The sequence below is a fragment of the Dinoponera quadriceps genome, unplaced genomic scaffold (genome assembly GCF_001313825.1).
Source record: "Dinoponera quadriceps isolate SergipeBrazil2010 unplaced genomic scaffold, ASM131382v1 scaffold628, whole genome shotgun sequence".
NCBI classification, from domain to species: Eukaryota; Metazoa; Arthropoda; class Insecta; order Hymenoptera; family Formicidae; genus Dinoponera; species Dinoponera quadriceps.
Genome location: NW_014554836.1, coordinates 493,968 through 515,526, shown reverse-complemented (window position 1 = coordinate 515,526; position 21,559 = coordinate 493,968). Strand labels below are relative to the sequence as shown.

The 21,559-nt window shown below is 47.4% G+C and overlaps 1 protein-coding gene across 1 annotated transcript in view; it reads right to left on the bottom strand.

The window, feature by feature from the left end:
* The window catches only part of LOC106742325 (lachesin-like), a 124,161-nt gene that overhangs the window by 25,661 nt on the left and 76,941 nt on the right, over positions 1-21,559 (bottom strand). The window contains exon 2 of the mRNA XM_014615177.1: positions 20,278-20,375. Within this exon, the coding sequence (XP_014470663.1) occupies positions 20,278-20,375 (98 nt within the window). The remainder of the gene's footprint in view (positions 1-20,277; positions 20,376-21,559) is intronic.

The window sequence follows — 21,559 nt, the reverse complement described above, 5'->3', positions numbered from 1 at the left end:
AATTCCCCCGACAAACCCCCCCCCCCCCCCCGAGAAGCCCCGCCATCCCCGACAGACCAGGAGCAAATTCTCGCGTCTACTTACAAAATCCCCTCTTTAATCTTTCTTCGAACCTTCCCTCCACTTTGTTCTGTGCCGCTTCCCGATATTTATCTATTTCGCCATTACGTCCGTTCTCCCGCCGAGTTTCTCCTTTTGTTCACTGCCAATTGGATTATCGTGACTTTACTCGATTTAGTTCCTCCCCCTACTTTTCCTCAAGAGAAATCATTAAGCGGTCCGACTAAACTCTCTCTCTCTCTCTCTCTCTTGGTTTCTCCCGTAACTATTTCTACGCTCGTCTCGTAAACGAATACCACTGCGCGCGTTTACAAGTATATCGCTAATAGCGCGCATGGAAAAGGTGGACTTTCGAAGGAAACGACGGAATAGAGCGTTACGACTACCGTTCTTTTCATACAGCGGATGTTTTCCACGATCGTGCACGACGCTTCGGCGTAATCCGCACGAGGTGTTAAGAGCCGCACTGCGGACACGTGGTAACAATGGTAACACGCTCGACGTATTTAATCAAGAGAGAGAGAAAGAGTGAGAGGAGGGGAGAGGGAGCGATTGTGCGCTATGGGTGCCGCGCTAACTGACCGTCTCGTGATCGTTACGCGAGCGATTAACGCGCGTTTCCGCGTGAGCGGGGGGCCTGCGATCGGTTATGAACGCACGAAGGATTTCGTTTTCCCCCTTTTGCGAATATTCCTTTTTCATCTCTCGGCCGACCGTGATCGCGATCTTTACGACACGCATGCGAGCGACCCGTGTTTCATAAAGTAAGGATTATACTCTATAAATTTCTTGAAGTGAAACCTCATTCGAAACAAGTGAAAATTCACTCCGAGCGATAGTGAAAATACCAGTCTAAGTGATAGCGAAAGTACTAGAAAATCTAATATTTTACAATCGAAATGTAATATTACGTAGATTATTAAAGTTTTGAAAATATTAATAATATTTAAAAGAGAGATGGAGTAATTTTTTAAATATTTTTATCACAATATTTTCCCCCTTTTCCGTATGAAATGTAATTGTCAATTGAAATTGCGAACCGAAAAAGGGATACAACGGCTGGATACTAGGACTGTTATAGTAAGGCTCGATCATCTTTTTGCTTATAACATACGCTATTCAGGTAAGGTTAGATTCGGTATGAAATGAAAATATTCACTCCGCGAGATACGAAGTGAAAGAATTCGCTCTATAAAAGTGAAAAGTCGCTCCAACTCGAGTGATTCGATAGTTACTCCATTTTTCGAACGGAACTTCATTCCACGACAAATTATCCGCTCCACGTCACAGAATAGAAGAATTCACTCGATAAGAAGGAAAAGTCACTTTAATTCAAGAGTTACTTAGAATTCACTCCGTATTTCGAGTGGAGATTTAATTCTAAGAAATTTAGAAATCTAACGGAGCAGGCTGATACACTGTGGTGTGAAACCACGGACAACGAGAGAGAGAGAGATTCCGCGCGCGATCTGTAATTTTAAAGATGCAAACTCGCATCAATTTTGTGATATTTCCAAAAAAGAGGAAGAAAAAAAAATTCGTGAATCCCGAATCGCGGCAGGAACTCGCTCGCTCATTCGTCCGGCTCGGTTGACCGATATCGGACGCGTTTTTCGAAAACCGCTGATGCGTGTCCCTACTGTGCGAACATAAAATCTGCATTGAAATCCACCGGTCGAGAACGGCAATATGTCTCACGTCCGAGCATGTAGTCAGCCATGAAATACTCGGACAGAGTGCGTCAACGGAGCGTCTGAAAATTCATTGTTCATGGCGCGTAGCCATAGCGCGTGGCCTAGCGTTTCGCGTTTCTATGCGAGCGCGGGACCGAGCGAAATGGAAACCGCGTGCCAAATACGCTCCTTTCCTCTCCGATTCTCCCGGCTGGATTTGACGAGTGCGTCGATTCGGCCTTGCGCATTTCACACACGTATGAGTTATACTTTACGACAGAGAGCCCGCGCGGATTACTCAACGACGGCGGGGAAGAAAGTCGGCGGCGCGCTCTCCTTCCGGATTGATATTTACCTTCCGCGGGAGAGGCCGTGATATTCGGCTAATCTACCTGACAGATTTACACTTTGCCAAATGAGACGTTAAGCGGACCGGACGACTGTAGATTCTCGTTCAAGCGAACACGCGTTATCGCGTATTTTTATCACGGCCGACAACAAGTGCGTAATAAACCGACTGTGAGGAGAGAGAGCGCGCGCGCGCGCGATGTAATTTTGGTTTAGCGTTATAGAACATGATTTACACGGGGACGAACGCGCGCGCTTTACAACGTCGCGATTTATGACATCGCCGTAATGCGCACGGCGCTCCATTATCTTCCGCTTCCGCTGCGTTCGTCCCGCCACTTTCGCCCCCTAATGCGCAAACTGCGAGCGCTGTCAATCACTCAGCCTTGAATCACTTCGCCTTCCGGGGAGGGAAAGGGATGAGAGGGCGCCGGCTAACGAAATGACTGTGCCTTAAATATTTCAGCGTGCTCTTTTTTCTTCTCGTTTCAGCCTCTTTCGCCTATCCGTCGTCCTCTCGCTCCCCGTTTCCGTGCCGTCGATGGCGACAGAATGCAAATTTGTCCGCGTCCATTGGCGTCGATGCTGCTGTGCTGCTGCTACTACTAATCGATTGATTGCCTCTCGCCTCGAGATAGCGGACGCTGATCGTCGACGCGATCTTTAAAATTGCAAATGAGCCCGATCGTTCCGTTTGCGCGATTAATTTGATCAAGACGACGCTCAGTTACTTACGAATCGCGATAACGGCGCCAGTCGGAAACAATCGGACGGATAATGTATAATCCGCGCGAGGCAGCCGTTCGAGAGTGTAATAAAAAGGTAAAGGAAAAATATCAGATTAATAGATTCACGAACGCGCCACTGTTATCGACGACCCCATTTTGCGTCTCGGGTCAAATGTGTGCTGCGCTTTTTCTCTCCCCTCCCCTCCCGTGCTTTTTAAACTGGGTTACGTCTATTTCAGCGCAAGGTGGCTCGAAGGGGATCGTTTGGACGGGCTCTCCGGGCTTTTATTATGACAAGCCCGTACCTTACGTGGGTTATGATGGCTATGTGGAATGCAGGCATCGTCCCCGACGTGTTAAAGAGGGTGGCTAGTGCCTTTTATTCGTGTGCGTATAACGTGAATGCGCCGTCGGCGTGCGCACACGGGAGGGAAGAAGGAGGTAGGAGGGGGAAAAAAGGAAGATTACCACCGACGTCGCGTTATACATTTGAAAGGTAAAGTACGGCCAGGCAGGAAGTGCTACGTCACGTTTTGTAAATTCTCGTTCTCCTCTCTAATTAAAAGACATTCGTTTGAAGCGAGCGCCCATCGTGACCCGTGAGCGACGTCTCCTAGCCGTATTGGCTCGTGCTCTCCTCCAAACACTTGGAACTTTTTTATTACTTGCACTTATTCGCGCGCACGCGCCTCCTCGATTTACTTTTTACCCCCGGAGCGAGTATTTTTACATAAAACTCTTCGCAACACGAGGCTGTTCAAACATCTCGTACTTTTCATTATTATCTATCTCGATTATTTTTACTCGAGAGACAAGAACGAAATATATTACTGTCGGCGAACGGGGTAGAATACGGTATTATTTGCTTTTCTAATTTATGCACTCAATCCCTTGTCGCGCAACGCGAGCGCGTCAGTCGATCGATGCTTAACCGTCTTAAATATTCATTTCCCTAATCTTCTTAGAGGAGATATCGATTTCCGTGTGATTTCCGAGCGCGTTCCTACGCGATAAATCCTTTCTCATAATTTCTCTTATACTTGTAATAACGAGCGCGACGACGCTGATAAGATTTACTTCGTTACATTAAGCCACTTCCCCGGCCTTCGCATATCTTCCACCTCAGCTTACGGCTTACCCTCACGCTCATACGTTACACCATGTGATTAGCGTTGCAGTATTATGTTTCCGACACATCTCGCGCCGTCCACTCTCGGTAAAATAACACGTCAGCCCGGCGACGCTCGATTTTTCATTTTCGGAGTTACTTTTTGCGGAAATGATACTTGTCTTGCGTGTTGGTGGAAGTAAGGATGAATTGGCGCGACGTAAAAGCGCATCGCTGTACGATAGCGGCCGATGGGGCTAGAAAAAAAATTGCAGCGAGAGAGAGAGAGGAAAGCCGAGGATCTGCCGTGAAAAGCGGAAAAGAATTGACGCACGCGTGCGGGAAAGGGAAAATCCGGTGCTTCATCGTGTTAACGATTAATAAGAGAGAGACGGGCGATTTCTTGTCGTCCGGGGAATTTTTTCGTATTCATTCTATCCTACGAGCGCGCTGGTAGGAGAAACGGGTATTGTAACTTCGAATGAATAAGTCGCAGTCGCAGAATGAGCAACGTCAGCGATTACAGAAAGACAGACAAACGCCGCAGAATGAGCAACGTAAGCAGCTGCAGCTCTGACGTGGGTTACACGAGCGGTTGCAGCATAAGCAACGATTTGTCCGACATCGGATACACCGGATGTCTCCGCTCCGATAAATTTTTATTTTCGATACAATAAGTGATCCATAGCCGCGCGCGACGTAAAACTTACGCCGGGGGATCGCTTTCATAAAATAAATTGCGCGAGGCCGGCGGTCGTAAAATTTGATTGCTTTCTAAAACGCGCCGTTACGCGCGTAAGCTTTACAGGCCAGACAATTAAAGCGTACCTCATATACGTTCGGCGCGCATTAAATAGATATTGAAACTATAAACGTGGAAGGCAGCGTCTGCGCGCCTCCTCGTCTCCGATTTAATTGCTTCCGACGACTGCGCATGCATTCTCATCTCGTTATTACGGGCGCAACTCGCATGATCCACGCCGAAGCGAAACTCTCTGATCAGAGCGGAGAATATTGCGTGTTTTTACACGCGTCGCGACGGAATTTTGTTTGTTAACGTTGCGTCGAGTTTCGCGTCGAGGGCAACGCAAAAATTGACAGGGGGTAAAAAGGAAGTTAAACGAAAACCCGTCACCCGGGATGGAGTTGACCCAGAAATCGAATTTCTGGGGGCGAATTTTCATTACTTCCACGGGACTCACGTTCGGCTGGCGCGCCACCAGAAAAATAATAATGTAACATTTCACTTCGAAAACCGATAGACATCTTGATGCCTGCGTAGCCGTTCGAGGAGATATTACGGTCGATATCTTGGTACAGAACCAAGAAGTTAGTCCAAGGTGTTCATGACATTTTTACGTCGATGCAGTCTCACTATAATTTCCACAATGATTAATATATCAAAATGTGACGCTTTTTCTCGGCCTGTCGCGGAAGAGAAAGAGAGAGCTGTGCGCGAGAGCAACGAAAAATGGGGCAGGAATGTGTGTTACATTAAAATCAGCGCGGCACGGATGGTACTAAAAGGTGGAAATATAGAATTGTTAATCCAAAGGAGCGGTATGTAGATTTCGTAGAGCGCAGTCCAATAATAATTTATGGTAAGTAATTCCCGCAGCCTTGGAATCGCACGGATTTTCATTTTGAGCCGGGGCAAAACGAAAACGTCTGCCGTACTACGCTTTTCTTTGCTCGTTCTCTCTCCCACCCGAACAGTTCGCTAAATGCAATCTATGGCGGTTTGCAATTCGCGCTCGCCTTGATTTGTTAATTAAGAGCGGATATTGTACGGCGATCAGGGTGCGACTAATGAAATAGACGATAGGCGAACGCAAAAATTTATGGATTGTGCGTGCGCGCGCGTGTGTCTGTGTAACACGGAAAAGCCCAATAATCTCGTCTATAGTTGAAAATAGATAATAGGCAATCCACGAGATAAATGGTCCAAGAAAATTTCATCTCTGAGGAGCGTCTAGTAGGGTTCGATCTATCACGGTTGACTGCGCCTGCTCGATGCACTTATGTAAATGCCGCGTTGATTATGCATCACTAGTTACGACGGCGGGGGAAGTTTGAAAATATACCCGGATCCGAAATCTTCCACCCGTGATGTATGCACGCTCCATGACTTTCGAAAAATGCTTAATTTATCTCAGTAGACCGACCCAGCGCGTGTAAACTAACCACAACTACGCGGAAAAATCTCAATTCATGTGATTAAATAAGCGTCGGATTAAAATTTGAGGGAGCTTGAGAGAACCTGAAGGAGCTTTGAGGGAGTCTAAGGGAGTCTGAGGGAACCTGAGATGAGATGTCGGACGAGCAAATCTGAGTAAGCAAGTAGATTTGCATCGAGATCAAGATTTCGAGAGACAACCAAGCAGCATCGCGGAAAAGAAGTTTCGATACATTGGAATTCGTTTCATGCCTTTTACAAGGAGGGATCCTCCGTAACTCGCGCGCTTGTTAAAACAATGCACCGACCTTTCTGAATCGTTCGCATGCGATATTTATTCGTGAAAACGTGTTTAAATTGCCAGTACGTGGAAACGTGGCCAAAAGAGAAAGAGAAGTGTTTTGCAAAGTATCAACGTCGACAATAATGGATCACGGTTTAATCGATAATAAAGTTTCACTTCTCGCGGAACGCGAGTCTCTTTAATAACAGAATACCGTGAAGCGAAGAGACGTTTCATCGATGTGAAAATATAAACGAGATATCCGGATGAGGTTACGAGATAAACGGCACGCCGTTTAGTAAAACACAGCGTGGCCGTGTATATTTAAAAAACACAATCAGTGTAGTAGACAATCTGGGAGCGATGTTCATGATTACGCGCCAAGTACAGTACGCCGCAGCGCGATAAAACCCTCGCAATGGTGTCGTTTAATTGGAGCGTGATACCGTTAAATAATATGTTCCGAAAAACTGTAGAAAAAATCCGCTTGTTGAATAAGAGCGGCGCGGTGACTTGCCATTGAAAATGTTACAACGGTGTTAATTAACGACGCGCGCTCATGGTATTGATAATCATCATGGCGCACGAATTGTTTTATCGCACAATTGTTCGTAATCCTCTTTATTACCGAATTTTTTATGTACGAAGCGCGACTGACCGTAATCGAGATGTCGTCGGTGTAATCATAAATCCGACGCGTTGCGTATGATGTAACAGTTTCACAGTTTCACAGTTCTCTTTCTCATCTGTCATTCTCGTTAAGCGATCGATGCTGACACCCGGCTGACGATGCGTCGTACTTTATACGTACGTTCGACACGTTACAAACTGCGCCGTCCGTCGATACCGCGCCGTGTACACAGCCCGACCGCGATATAAAAGCGCCGAGAATGATACTTGTAATTTCTCAAATGGACATAAATTCCTCCCCGGCCTCTATCTGTGTGTTCCCCGCGAGAGTACGGTCGTCGTTGATCAATACGGAACCGAAATTGCCGATCGGACCAGCAATTCTGTAATGGCGCTACGATATGCAGCCGTGTCTTTCTCGCAAAAACGGAACAGCGCCGCTCTAAATATAACCCGAAATATTGGCAATTTCTTTCACTACGTGGCGCGCTGCTGTTCCGTTAAACAAAATTGCCACGGGGAAAAAGTGGTAAAAGAGGACATATCCAACTCGGTGCGCGTCGGTTACGCATCGGAAACTCGGCTCCGACTGTTCGTTCAAGTGTAACACAGGTGTCTCGTGTGACTCGGGAGATTATGATTCGGCAATTAAGAAGGCGGAAGTAGTCCCGCGACTGCCGTTCGTACTGACACGCGTAAAACGATATTAGGATATACGGGGGTGCCTTTCGGGTATAACCAGCGAGTACTTTAATCGCACGATATTTAGTGCAGACACAAACGGCGCACACGGAGCTAAGGGGTGGTAATGCGTGTAATAGATAGAGCACGAGCGCTGACCCTCTCTCAGTTCGAATCTGTTCTGCGAGCCCGACTCTCGGCTCCGTGCCAACACCCTAATTATTCCTGCCCCGTTAAACCCGTTTAGTACATCGATTTGGCAATCCCCGCCATTTTTCGATCTACGTGTACTCTCGACACATATCGATACGTATGGATACTCGTGGTCTCCCGCCGCTATTAAGCGGACGTCCCGACACAAAAATTGTTCACACAGTGTAATGTAATTTAACACCATAATGGAAGATAATTTGATATAATGCATCTATTACAGTATAATGCGGTGTGTAAATCACAGGGAATGTTTTTTCATCCCTAAAATAATTCGCCGTTAATTTTGAAGACATATTATACATTACAGCGAGCATAGGTTTTACGGATACTTTACACTTCACAGCGAGCAAAAGTTTTCGTTGTTGATTCGTATTTATTAAGATGAATGTCTCAATCATGCTTGTTGCTCTCAAATTAATATTTAATCGACGTTTAATTCTGCCTATGATTCTGATTTTGATTTTTGTGTTGAGGTGCCAACAGAGGCCTGTGGTCTGACACGACTCACGCGTTCGTGCGCCTGTATCTTTCTGCTTTTCGGCACGAAGGACGTGAAATGCATTGTGATAAAAAAAAAAAAGTCGGAACAAAACGTCAACGCGAGTGTGCACGCGCGATATGAGTTTAATTTTCACGTTCATATAATATTCTTTACATCTGCGCGCACGAAACGTATGTCGCAGGGCCGAGCTTATTTCGCTCTCACTCCATTCGCGACGCGAAAGTGCGAAATTCGATACTACGACAACCGTGTTCGAGCGGAAAATTTACGCTCCCGTCATAGTTTCGCTCATGATCGGAAGGTACCACGCCGGACAAACGGATACGTTAATGACCAACGATATAGCACGCGAGCTGCTGGATCATTAACTGTTTATTCGCATATAAAGCCATGAACGGATTCAATTGGGCGCGTTAGCAGTGTACGACGAATGGCGATTAGTTTCGACGTCGATAATGGCAAGATTTTATCGTTTGATGTAAATGATGAATTATCGGCGAAAGAGCACCTCTCTTTACGCGTCGTGCAGTGAGAACTAGAATTTTTGTAGAATATTCGCGCAGAAGAATCAACACGCGCTTAATATTAGGTGCTTGCGAAAGCTTGTACGATATTAAAGCGATTTTTATTTACTAGTAACATGAGATGACGTGTAATATTTGAAAAGTATTGGCCATTTTCATCAATAACCTTTTGCCACTTTTTCCGACAACAGTTTAATCCCGCGCCGATAAAATGAGTTATCTTTTGAGGTAATTTACTGATCGATCCATTTTCGCACTTTCTCAGCATTTCGGAACCGTGTGTCAGATTCCATCGATATGAATAGATGAAAATCAGATGGGACGATGTCTGGAGAGTACGTTGGATGCGGCAGGATTTTCCAAACTAACTCGAACAACGTCTCTTTAGTCGCAACATGCGGCCTATGCAGTGTTGTCATGATGACTTTGCGCCAATTCACGGTTGTTTAAAGATATTTTTCCTTCATGGTTCAGTTTAAATGCCATAATTGATGACTGCAGCGAATCCTCTGTGACTGTCTGCCTCCAGTGGTAATAATTCATAGTAAAGTATTCTTTCTTGGTCCCCTCAAATACACAGAGATAGAGACGGTAAGCCGGCTCGCAATCACGTTTCAGAAAGTTCTTGGAGAAGTCATTTTCCTTCCTTTTGGATCTTTCCTTTTGCTTTCAAATGGCGGGAAACTGTTTATTCATCAACTCCAAGCTGTCCTGCAAGTTCTTTTAATATTTGGGCCGAGTTTTCGTTGAGCAATGCTTCCGATTCGTTGTTCCCATCTCGTTTGAACGATCAGAACGTGGCTTGTCGTTGATATCCTAATTACTATTTCTAAATTTTTGAAACCACTTTTCACAGACAAAAGCGGACACAATGTTCTCTTCATAGGTTTCACAAGTGAGTGATTAAAAGTGGCAAAGCATGCAATGGCGAAGATGAAGCTTTATCTGGTTCCATCTTTAATCATCGCGTTAAATGTGACGTTTTGTCCCGAACTTTGAATCGTCAACCATCAATTCCGATCCTGTATGAGCAATATTTAAAAACTAAAAAAGCGTCTTGAAATAAAACAATTGCTAAATCGTTGCTACAGCTGTCTATTTATGACCTTAGACACTTTTGCAAGCACCTAATAACAGGGAGCTATTAAAATCGACGATAATTTCCGCATAACCCAGATTTCGATCGCATTGGCTTAACGGCAGTCTGAGCCTCCTGTTGTAAAATTAATCCCTCGTAAGATCCGTCGGTAATCTCCCAGAATAAATGGAGTGCCGATAATAACGACAATCCAGGCGGCGTTATGCAAAGAAGCTTTACACGCGCTCGAATCCGCGTGTACCCGCGATATATCAGCAACTGAGATTTAACAAGCGTATAGAAACAATGTCAAAATAGCGGTGAATTTTACGACGACGATGACGACCCGACACGGTCCGGGAATAAAACGCGCGTAAAATGCCAGGCCGCGATTCCCGCGCCCTGTAATAATTCGCCTCCCGAGGTCGGCTCTCGTCGGATCGTCGGATACCTGCGAGACGCCAATCTGCAACCTCGCTGCGTTGACGTTTATCGCGATGGGAATCGGCCGGCTGTGTCGAAAATTTCAGCGCGTACACCGAGTTGAATAACATAAAAAGGAAGGCGAAGGAGGAATAATAAAAGTCGACGAATGCTGCGACCATTTCCGAAACGGTGATTAAAGAATAAATTACACACATTTGAAATACGTTCGATGAATTCGCGCGCGATACGCTTAAATAAGCGAGCGATAATTGTGATTTAAACTTTGCGTCGTAAAATATGCCGCGCTATCAAGCCGGCGAAGTTGCTTCAACGATTCTCTTCCCGATTCCACCATACGGTGTAATAAATGATCTATATGAATTACAGCCAGCTATTCGCTATCTGACCCCGTTGATCAGGCTGCAATATTTTCACGGGAGCGATCAGTTACCGCGCGCGTGTGAATCTCTCTATAAAGAATGAAATGAAAACGGCGCGGGGGTATTGCCGCGATAAAGCGGAACAAATTTCTCTAGTTATCGCTAGTTACCGCGGCGCAGTTTGAGGTCTCGCCTTTATTTCCCGCGCGCGCGGATATAATTAAATAAGCGGTTCCTCGCCTTTACACACACGCCTATTAATAACGCCGTATCGCGGCGTCGCGCGCTCGATAAAACGCGATATTTCACGACGATCAATTACGACGGATAGATAATCTATTCATGAAAGGAAAACGAAATAAAAATTTTTCCTATTTCCAGCGAGAAGGGCGCGGTGGCGGTGCACTCACTTCCGGAATTCAGCCGCACAGAGTGGTAGGAGAGAAAGCACATATATTTCCTCGAGGGACAGAGAGATAGATCGGTTGACTATCAGATAATTAAATTCTCCCACCCGGCGGAGCTCCTCCGAATATTTCAAGTGGGTATCTCGAGAAAAAGAGTGAGAGAGGAAGAACAAGAAGAAATTTAGGACCATAATCATTTTTAAGCTAATCGGTGAGAGAGAGAGAGAGAGAGAGAGAAATTTCACCCAGCTAATGACAAGTCATGCGGCATTTACGTTTACAGCATCGACATTTACGCGGTCTGCGCGGAGCTCATGCAATATGTATCGCGCGCGGTCGATACAAATTATTAATGCAGTTTATATAATAATAATTATTATTATTATTGTGATGAAACGGGTAAGCCTTCGGATTGAAACGGGCTGCTATCGGACCGCGGCCGGGCGAATATTGTCGTTCCTACGGCGCGCGTCCGAAGCGCCGAACTGCAAAAAACGCGCACGGTAACGCGAAAAATGGCGGATCTTACAGCCGTATTTCACAAAAACGGGCCGGCGGGGTGTCAAAATGCGCGATACATTGCGCCAGCCTGTTAAATAATAACCGACTATGCTCGCGTATCGCTCCGTGCAAATATTGCGCGTGTACCACCGTCGAGAAATATACCGCGTAATATAAGGAAACGTATGTGCGCAGTAACACCACCGCTGCGGTATCGTTCGTGTCTACCGGCGTGATAATGGATTCAACGAGTTATCGCGAAAGGGGACTGAAGGTCCTCCGGGACGGATTCAACAATTCATTCGCTCGTAAAGCAGATATCACGCGATGCGGTAATTTTTTATATTTCTCTCCTCCTTCCGTTCCCTTTCTTTCTTCTCCCGTCTCCTCCCCCTCGGTTCTCATCGGCGTTTCGCTGCCGCGTAAACACTTAGCTCCGTCATTATCAGAGAGCGCAGATATCCTCATTAATTATTAAATCGATTATATTTCCAGTGGCACATCTATAATAAATCAAGCGATTCCCACGAGAGAGAGAGAAACGCAAACGGCGTATCCTTTATGCGCGGAGAAAGACAGGGCTTTTATTACATCGAATTATTGAATCATATATGATTTATCTTCCGCGCTTTAATAACGGCTCGAGCGATATACCGCCGTAGCTAATCTAACAATGCGGTATCCGATCAGTCTACGGATGATTCGACCTAGGATTTCTTTCTCTCTCTCTCTCTGTTCCTCTCATTTCCTTCTTAATATGCAGCGTCCCACTCGGATGGTTAAATACTCCCATAGGAAGGAAACGATTCTCATCATGAGCAACTTCATTATGCGAAACGGACAGATAGAATTAAAATGAGCAGATTACGACTTTGATACGGAAGTTCAAATTAATGAGATTCTCAAAAAGCACTCGGCGCGGAGGAGATTCTATCGGTAATACAGCGATACCGTCCTCTCTCTAATGATGTCATAATGGCTATTAGCGTTATCCGCGAATATCGTGCAATCACATCGGCGATCGTACGACAGAGATTTGAATACAGCTCCGCGCGGGTGCAAATCCGAGTACGGAATATTCTTCTGCCGAATGTGTTCCCGAACTCGTTATTAACGCAGGTCGACGTCTGCAACAGCTACTTTGAGACAAGCTATCTTTCTTCGCTGTATGCTCACAGTACGCTCGCGCGCAAAGAGCGTAAGACTCTTACCAGTTGCGTTGCCCGTTCCTTAAAGTTTAAGTCCCTTCGAGCTTAAATTGCACTTCGACCACTCGTAAGCATCGCAGCGAAGCCGTGCTTTCAGTTTAACTCGCGGTAACCACGAAGGAAACTAACAAAATGGTCGGCCGAAGTACTCCGTACGCGCGCAACGTCTTCTTGAGTATCATGGGAAGTGTTAGAAATTCCTGCTCTTAAGCAACACGTTTTAACGTTTATCTCGGTGTAACTACGTGTAATACACGTCGGCGAGTTATCCCGAGGTTAAGCTAACGACAGGGAGATAAAATATTTTTTACGCCACTCTGGAAATAACCGGAAGAAGTGAAGAGGAAGGGAACACGGTTGCCAGTTTGAATGTGCGCGAGAATTTATACGCGTGCGATTTAAACATCTTCCTTACGCACGCGGGTCGCATTTCGAAATTGATACGGAGTTAAAATATCTCTTTCTTTCTGCCTTCCTCTCTATATCTTCTTCTTCCTCGAACAAGTTTGCCCGGTCCGAGATGCTCTAATAGAGAAGAAAAATTGGCCAAATAAAGCGGGAAGCAATCTGTCGGGCCACGTTACCTTGAAATATCTAAATCCGTGCACGCGGCCCGCTTCGAAAGGGAATCTCATCAATTATTCACGAGCAAATATCCGTGACACGGGAGCAATTGACAATAGTTCCTGACGTTTAGCGTGTAACTAGTAGCCGGCGAGGGTAAATCTATCGCAAATATTGGACGCCATTGATCGTCGTATATTGGCTATAATTATTTGCTTTGTCCTCCGTGTCGATCGTATATCTTGTCCCGCCGATTAAGATCAGATCGATCGGCAATGAATCATCGCTACGCGTTACCGCCGAGCGCGTGCGAATGTTGTTTGCAATTTGCAAATTTTGCAATATCGCGCGATCTTGGCGCGACGAAGACGTCATCGTCGTCGTCGATGCGATTCCTCGCCAACATCCGTCGAAGATCACAACGATAACAATAAAGCCGAAGTTGGCTGGAGTTACTGGAGAGGCGGTCGATTTTTATCTTCCGGCTCGTGCCAAAAACAATTAACCTTTACGATTAAGGTCAGATGTAAGGGAACGGAATCGTCGTATTAACGCTCCGGGGTCGCTCCTTGTTTCCGCCGAGAGCCTTTATCGAATCTGTATCTACGGAGAAACTTTTCCGGCTGCAACAGATCTCTCCCCCCTCCCCATCTTTCTCTCTCTGTCCGCTTGCCTGTCTGTCTCGCCGGTATACGCGTGTATCCAATGGGATTTGCAACAACAGAAGGCAGGAGCAGGAGGAGAAAAAGGAGCAGAACGATCGATAACACGCGCGTTTCGTTATTTTAATTTAGTATCGCGCTCGTTTGTCCGGAAGGGAATTTTCGCGCGTATTCATTCCGAGATAATGGAGGAATATAAACGTTAAATCACCTCGGCGTGCGCACATCGGCACGCTCCTGCCGGATTATTTTTATAATTCCACCCCACGACAAAAACAATTGAATTGCCGGCAATCAAATGTTTCGCCGTAAACGCGGATTTCAGTGATTATTTTATCAAGCCGGTGTATAACGAACCCGACAATAACTGCTGCGCCGAAACGATACTGCTCTGAAATAACAATCGTATTCTGGAGCAGCATTTTATTTCTCGCGTACGTCAATTTGACTAATTATACTTTGCCGAATAAAAAGGCGGACGTGCACGCGCACACGACGGAGAAAGGTGTCCCCCTCCCGGTGAATTATTATTTATGGGACGATATTAGCGACTGTAAAGTCATATTAATCTCGACTACCGCGCGTGTGCGCATATCCAAATTGTGAGCAACGAGCTGCGCGATACTTACGCGGAGCGAAACGAATGAAGACGAATGCCCCGTATTGATTTATTTATACGAAAGCGCAGTCACGCATCGGGCGTGCATGCATGCACATTCATCGTGAGAAAGCGTCCGATGATAGATTGAGAGATAATGCTTTCGCCGACCCACTTTCCATTCGGATATTCCGACCGTGATAAAGTCTCTTGGTTTTTTTTCGCTTCGAAAAATGTTCCTCGCGAAACCGCGAGATTAGACCGAGAAAGGGACGGAGGAAACGACATCGCCGCGTCGTAGGGGATATATATATATATATATCAGTCGGGCTGCCTGAAATTGCACATGTAGAGCTCTTCCACTGCCCCCGAGGGAACATTACAGACAATTAAGAACGGATCCGCCGGCCATACCGCGCGCACTGACCCTATCATCCGTCAGGTCTAATGAATCGCGGGCGATCCGGCGGACAGAGATTTGTGATAAACAAAAAAGCCCGAAAAGCAGAGTGAAGCGGTTCCGTTAATTTCGATCCTGATAAAGTTTGGGCACGCGAGCTCGGCCAGGAAGAGTCAATATTTCACATAGCGCGGGCGCGTGCCCACGCTCACACACGCTCCAAAGTGCACACGGTGGACGCACGTGTGTGCACCTATTTACACACATACGTACGCGCGTTCAGCAGCAACTGGTTGAATTAGTAGCGCCCTTCCATTACGCGCGATGAATACTTCAGCAGACTTGTTTTCCGCGGTGTAATTTTCTCGGACGACGATCCGATGTCCGCGTCCAAGATTCCGGTAACGGGCCGGTACGACCGGTGTGCCGCACATAAACTCGCCTGACCCGATGCCACGACGACGACGACGACGTAAGTAACCACCGAGTAAGCTCGACCGATTTTAAGAGGGTCATGAAAACGCTCGCGGGTTACAAACGGACGTCTGCTTGTACTTTCCCCAGGATGGTACGATGCCGCGGGTGATGTCCTGCGCGGAGGATTACGAGACGGGTGCGGATGTAATCTAAAGGGAAGTGGCCACGTGGGATCGGTACGGCGCTCTCTCTCTTTCTCTCTCTCGATCAGATGTCTCGTTTTCACGGTTTCCCGAAATGCACCGAAACGCCAAGTTAAGTCGTTCCGTTTATTTCGATGGCTCCTGCCCGGACCACTGGCTACTTCTGCTTTCTCGAGAGAAGAAACGTGATTTCCCTCGAACGAGGTATAAAGTTTTCGCGTTCAAGGTGGCGTTTCCTCAAATAGATCACGCTCGCGATAACAGAAGAGTCTCCTTTCTTCCGATCGAGGAGAATTCGTTAATACGCGATGATGACGGGAATAGTTTCCGACCGAGAGGATGCGTCTATATATGGAAACACGGGGGCGCACGGTATCTGAAAATGAATCCGAAAGTTATATGCGCGGACGTCAGAAACAGCGCCTTAAGTCTGCCCTGCAAGGGCTGAACTGCGTCACGGTGATTGCGCGAGGACGCGAACATACGCCAGAGACTGGCGGCGAGCTTAGCGAATGAGAGACTAGGAGCGTGACAATATGCAGACAACGGTAATAACCGTCGGACAGTCGTGACTATCTATTGTTGTGTGTCTCGGTCGCTGAAGTTCTCCATCGCGAGAAGTATCTCGCCCGTCTCTCTCAGACGATCGTGAAAATCGTCCGCTGAGACCACCGGGTGAAAGACGCACGAATCGACGCTTTCGATAAGCGGTCGGACTTTCAAAATATTTCGAGAGAGAGAGAGTTTCTAATTATCGAGTCAACCAATAATTGAAATTGTAACTCTTTGGACGAATTTCATATCATATACATCAGATCAATATTTCGCGACACATTAGCGAAGAGATTAGCGATATAGTGTTACACGGATGACATAGGAGGACAATAATATACCCAACATCAGCGGATAATGATATCGAATATCGCGCAGATAGCATCGTCCCCAAACCCGCATAGCGTAAGCATTTCCCCAACCGGTAATATAGCTCCATGTCTCTCTCTTTCCCTCTCTGTCTCCTCCCTTTTTTTTCATTCCGCACTTTCGATATCATTCAAACGAAATTAGTCGTAGCCGCGATGGTATAGCTAAGAGCGGCGAGTAATAGTCGGCAAGTATCGATCGCACAAAATGTGATTAACCGCTTGATGGCTACCATTATGGGTCTCCGAATTTGCATGAAACTCCAATCAATAATTCAGAAGTTCGATTAAAGCGTAATCAGAAGACAATTTTTCAACGCGATGACATCGCCCTTCAGTCATCCCGGCGACGCACGGAGAGCCGCCAACGCTTAACGCGTAAAGGAGATAATAATCGTAACGTTGGTTTACGATCGTGCAGCTATATAATTATTATCTACCGTCGTTCAACGGCAAAACAGAGCCTGGAGAGGAAATGTGTGTGAGAGAGAGAGAGATGACTTTGTCGCGTACAATCGAGTCGCGTAGAATGACGAGATATATCGTCGCGCCCCCGTAGTTACGTAATACGGGAGCCAACATTGTCGAATCCTCATTGTTAGCGCGGCGTAGTGTAAATGCGGCAATAATCCCGGCGTGATATATAATTATGTCTTACGTGGCACGTTATTACAGATAGGCTGCGTGTGACTCTTGCGGCCGACACACCGACGCAGCCCTCAACCTCCTAAATCCCCCCTCCATTCTCTCTAGAGGCCGTTATCTTCTCCTCCCGGTGCATCTGCCCGACTACCAGGTAATACGAGCCTCATATGTAAATCCCATTCTGATTAACATTCACGTGTACCAACACGCGGAGGACCCTACATCACACGGGGTCGACCCCGTCTCACCTTCTCCTCACCACTTACTCATAACTGCCTGCGCGAACAAGCCTCCCGCGCGAGCGAGCTAGGGGGACGAACTTGTTTGCGGCGAAATTTAGGCGGCCAGCGTAATACGTGATGCAAAATAACATTAGGGTATTACGTGACGCTTTCTTGACACGCCTGAATATACCGATCTCGCCCTTTGACTTCCTGCATCCGGCGATATATCATTTCGAGCACCGTGAGATTACAAGGGCGACACGACCCTCGCGCCGCGATCAAAATGGAATTTCCTATTTCTCGCAACGCGGCCGAAAGATCGACCCGGCTCGACGGCGAATTATTTCGATGCAAGGAAGAAGCGGTCGTTCGGCGGCCTCGCGAGGAAGCAGCTGGCTGGCTCTCGGAGGAATCTTCGGCGCGACGAAGGAGCACGCGCTTTTGTCCGAGATGAAAGAAACGATCATCGGGATTCCATTTGCTCGAGAATGTCGCGCATATTTTCCTAAATAAATTCCGCTCTTATCGGATGAGATACGCCTCTCATTTCGGATGCCCCGAGAACGAATGCCGGGCCGATTCCTGCCTCATCGTCTAGCTATAGCCCGTACGGAAGGAGAAGGCGGAGTTGAACGAGCCAGCCGCATGCAGTAAACTTTCGCCGCTTACTGTCGTTTAAGGCGCTGCAAATCTTCGCCACGCTACCCATTTAAGACTCGCTCTGTTGTCGAATTATGGTCCAGGAGCGGAGCTACTCCGGGATGGAAGTTCCGGCGAGGTTTGCGGCAATTTGACGGTTAAACGAGGACTACGGAGATGCGTCGTTCGTACTTTAAACAACCGCCGGGTACGGAAGATTTACTATATCCCGCTGAATATATACGTATTAAACGTTTAAGCAACCGAGGAATAATAAGGATATCACGGTTGTTACGTTACCGCCAAGTATACATCTTCCCACGAATAAAGTGTAATATGCCGTGTATCCGCTAATTGCAGCACAATCGCGTATAATTACAACGAATTTTCTTCCGAGACAGTCTTCAAGGTCTCTTCTGCTTACCGCACGGCGGCATCGTCTCGCCACCGCCTCGTCGTCGGGCCCCTTTAATTTCCGAATAATATATTTTGAGATTAAAACGCTATTCCGGGCGTTATGGTGTTAGGTAAGCTACGAAGGAAGCGCGAGAGCGCGATATGAACGCTTTTCGTCCTCTGCAGGCCGTAATTGCGCAATATCCTGGCTTAATCTGACGTACTTAAGCTAAGCCCCGTTCTAAGTCTGTCAAACAGGCCACTTTCCAAATATTTGCACATTCATACGCGATTACCGGAGCGTTCTCACACTATTCTCCCGCTTTCCTTCATTGTCCCAAATTTTTGCATTTTATTCGATCTCGTCGTGTGCGCGCGCGCGTGAGGAACCCTTTCTCTCTCTCTCTCTCTCTCTCTCGTAAAATCCGTCTCGGAGTATTTTTCCATCCGAGGGAGCGCGACGCGTCGAAATTCTTACGAGTACAAGTTACGAGTAGATTTGATCATGTCACCGTCGTATCGCTCGAACACGCGATATCATACGCACCCGCGTAGCGAGCATCTCGCGCCGCGTTTAATATCAGTTTGCAGGACGCAATACTCCCGGCCACCGCAGCCGCCGGTGGGAAACGGAGCTTTTCCAAAACTGCGCTGCCGGCTCGCGAAATATGTGATCCGCCGCTCGGGGAATTCGCAGCGCCTTGAGAATGTGAACATCGCAGGAATTCGGCGAATGTTTTTCACGTAATGCTGAAACTCGCATTATTTGACGTTCCCCCAAAAGTTCGAAGTAAGAATGGAATCCTGGCAATATACTTTCAAGAAAAGGGGGGAAACCAGCGGCAACGAGATACAGGATGAATACAGGGACGCGCTCCACTGACACATTTCCGAGGCGAGTCGCCACTTTCCCGCGCCCCGAGAGAGATCCTTTGAAGAGATTCTATCTTGGAGTGGGAATCGTGGTAAAGGTGGAAAAAATCGCGAATATCTATCGGGACACACAGCCCTATTATACGGAAATTTCGATCCGGCAGAATTGCGTCGGTTAACAAACGCATTCGCCTTTTTGTGGATCCGCGACGTACACAATAACGACAAAGAGTCCGAGGCCGCGATAGCGATGCGCGACGTGGATAAATTTTTACCACGTGACGAATGAACTTTAATTCATCAGACTTTGCGGACTCACGGTGAACGATGTTTGTCGCGGGGAACCCATTCGTGCACTCCCACGTTTCCGCGGCGTGCCGGGGAATACATTCGCGGCAATGAAGTCCGCGGGATATGTCCGTTGTAACTGGCAGTTAAATTAAACTTTGTTTATCAGTGTATAACGATTTTCCATTTTTCGTCCCGGCGAATTCGCGCAGCCGCCGCGATTCCGACGCATCGGAAAATGTTCATCTTTATTCCAGCGACGGCGAACTTTCCCGGTTCGTCCTCTATCGATTTATCGGAGCGTTCTATTTTTTAAATCGAGTTCGCGAATTATTCGGTTCTCTCGTCGGATTTGCACGTAAAGAATTTCGAGTCTGTATTATTCGCGCGACGTTTCCGGAACAAGGCTGGTATTTTTGGCCGTTCTCGTTGTTTCTGCGAGATCGCTCCGTCGTTTACGCCAAGTATGTAGCGAAATCGACGCACTGCAAGATTAAAAGCATTGTACTCTTGGCAGCTTACCTTGTACGTAGAGAGATTCGCTACGACGCAGGCGAGGATAGCTTCTCTACCCACTGGGACCGTCACGTTTGTTATTGGCGCGGTGAAGCTCGGTCCCTCTGAAACAGGGCGACGTTAAATGCTAAGTGACCCATTAACTACATTTCGTTGTATCGTCCGGCCACGCTATCAGAGCGCTTGCTCGGGGATAACGGCGGATCGTCGCGATCGGCATCGTGAAATTTACTGTGGCGCGTCGCCGCCATCGATCGACATTCGCGCGAGAGATATCGCGAGATATATATATATATATACACCACGCGAAAAAAACGTGAATCTCGCCGGATTAAATCGGAATTAATATTCAATCTGCCGAGTCATAAGTGGGCTCGTGCGCGAATTCCCGGCACGACAGGAACCCGACGTCGAATTCCGCGCGGAAAGGACGATGCAAGTCGGGAAGAACTTGGGAAGATCTGTGCGCGGAATCCGACGGATGACGCGTGACACGCCGGAGCGTGCTCTAAGTAACTCATTTCCGCCGTATCGGCGTACACACACCGTCGTGGATTTACTGACGCGAAACAGTTTGGTTTTGCGCGACACATCGCCACGTTGCAGACTGTGTGCATGGGCGAGCGAGCGATGCGAGCACGTGCGCGCTGAAATATGTCTTCGTATCCATCCCGAAATGTTCACGCTTCTCGACAGCGCACCGCACACCCTAGTCTCTGGAAGTTCTGAATATCATTACGCCCCGGCGTGCCGTCGTCGTCGGGAACGTATGTACTCGCGCTACATCCCCCTCACTCCCGCCTACTACCACCCTTTTCACGGAGACAGGGATTATTTAAACAAAGCCATTTACGTCATATCACAGGCGAGGTAACACACCCCCGCGCCCGGGAATCAATCTCGAGCAGACGTCCTCTCNCTCGAGCAGACGTCCTCCCCCCCCCCCCTGTAAAAAAACAGCCACATTGTTCGGACACAGTTCCGAAAAGTCATATCGCCCCGGCGAAAATCAATCGGGGGCGAATCACGACGCGGATCGGCCGGCCGATACTTTAATTCCCAGCACAAATATTGTCACGGTATACACGTACCGCACGAAGGCGTCGGAAGAAGGGATGCGCGAGGAGGCGGCGGAGGGTCGGCGAGTCGGAGGTTGGAACACGCTGTGCGCCAACAGATAAGCACTGATCCCAATTACACGTCGGAATAGAGCTGTTCCCAGGCTGAGCGGATCATGGATTATTGACTCCATCGCGATTACTCCGCGGTCGTCGGCACAATTGCTAGA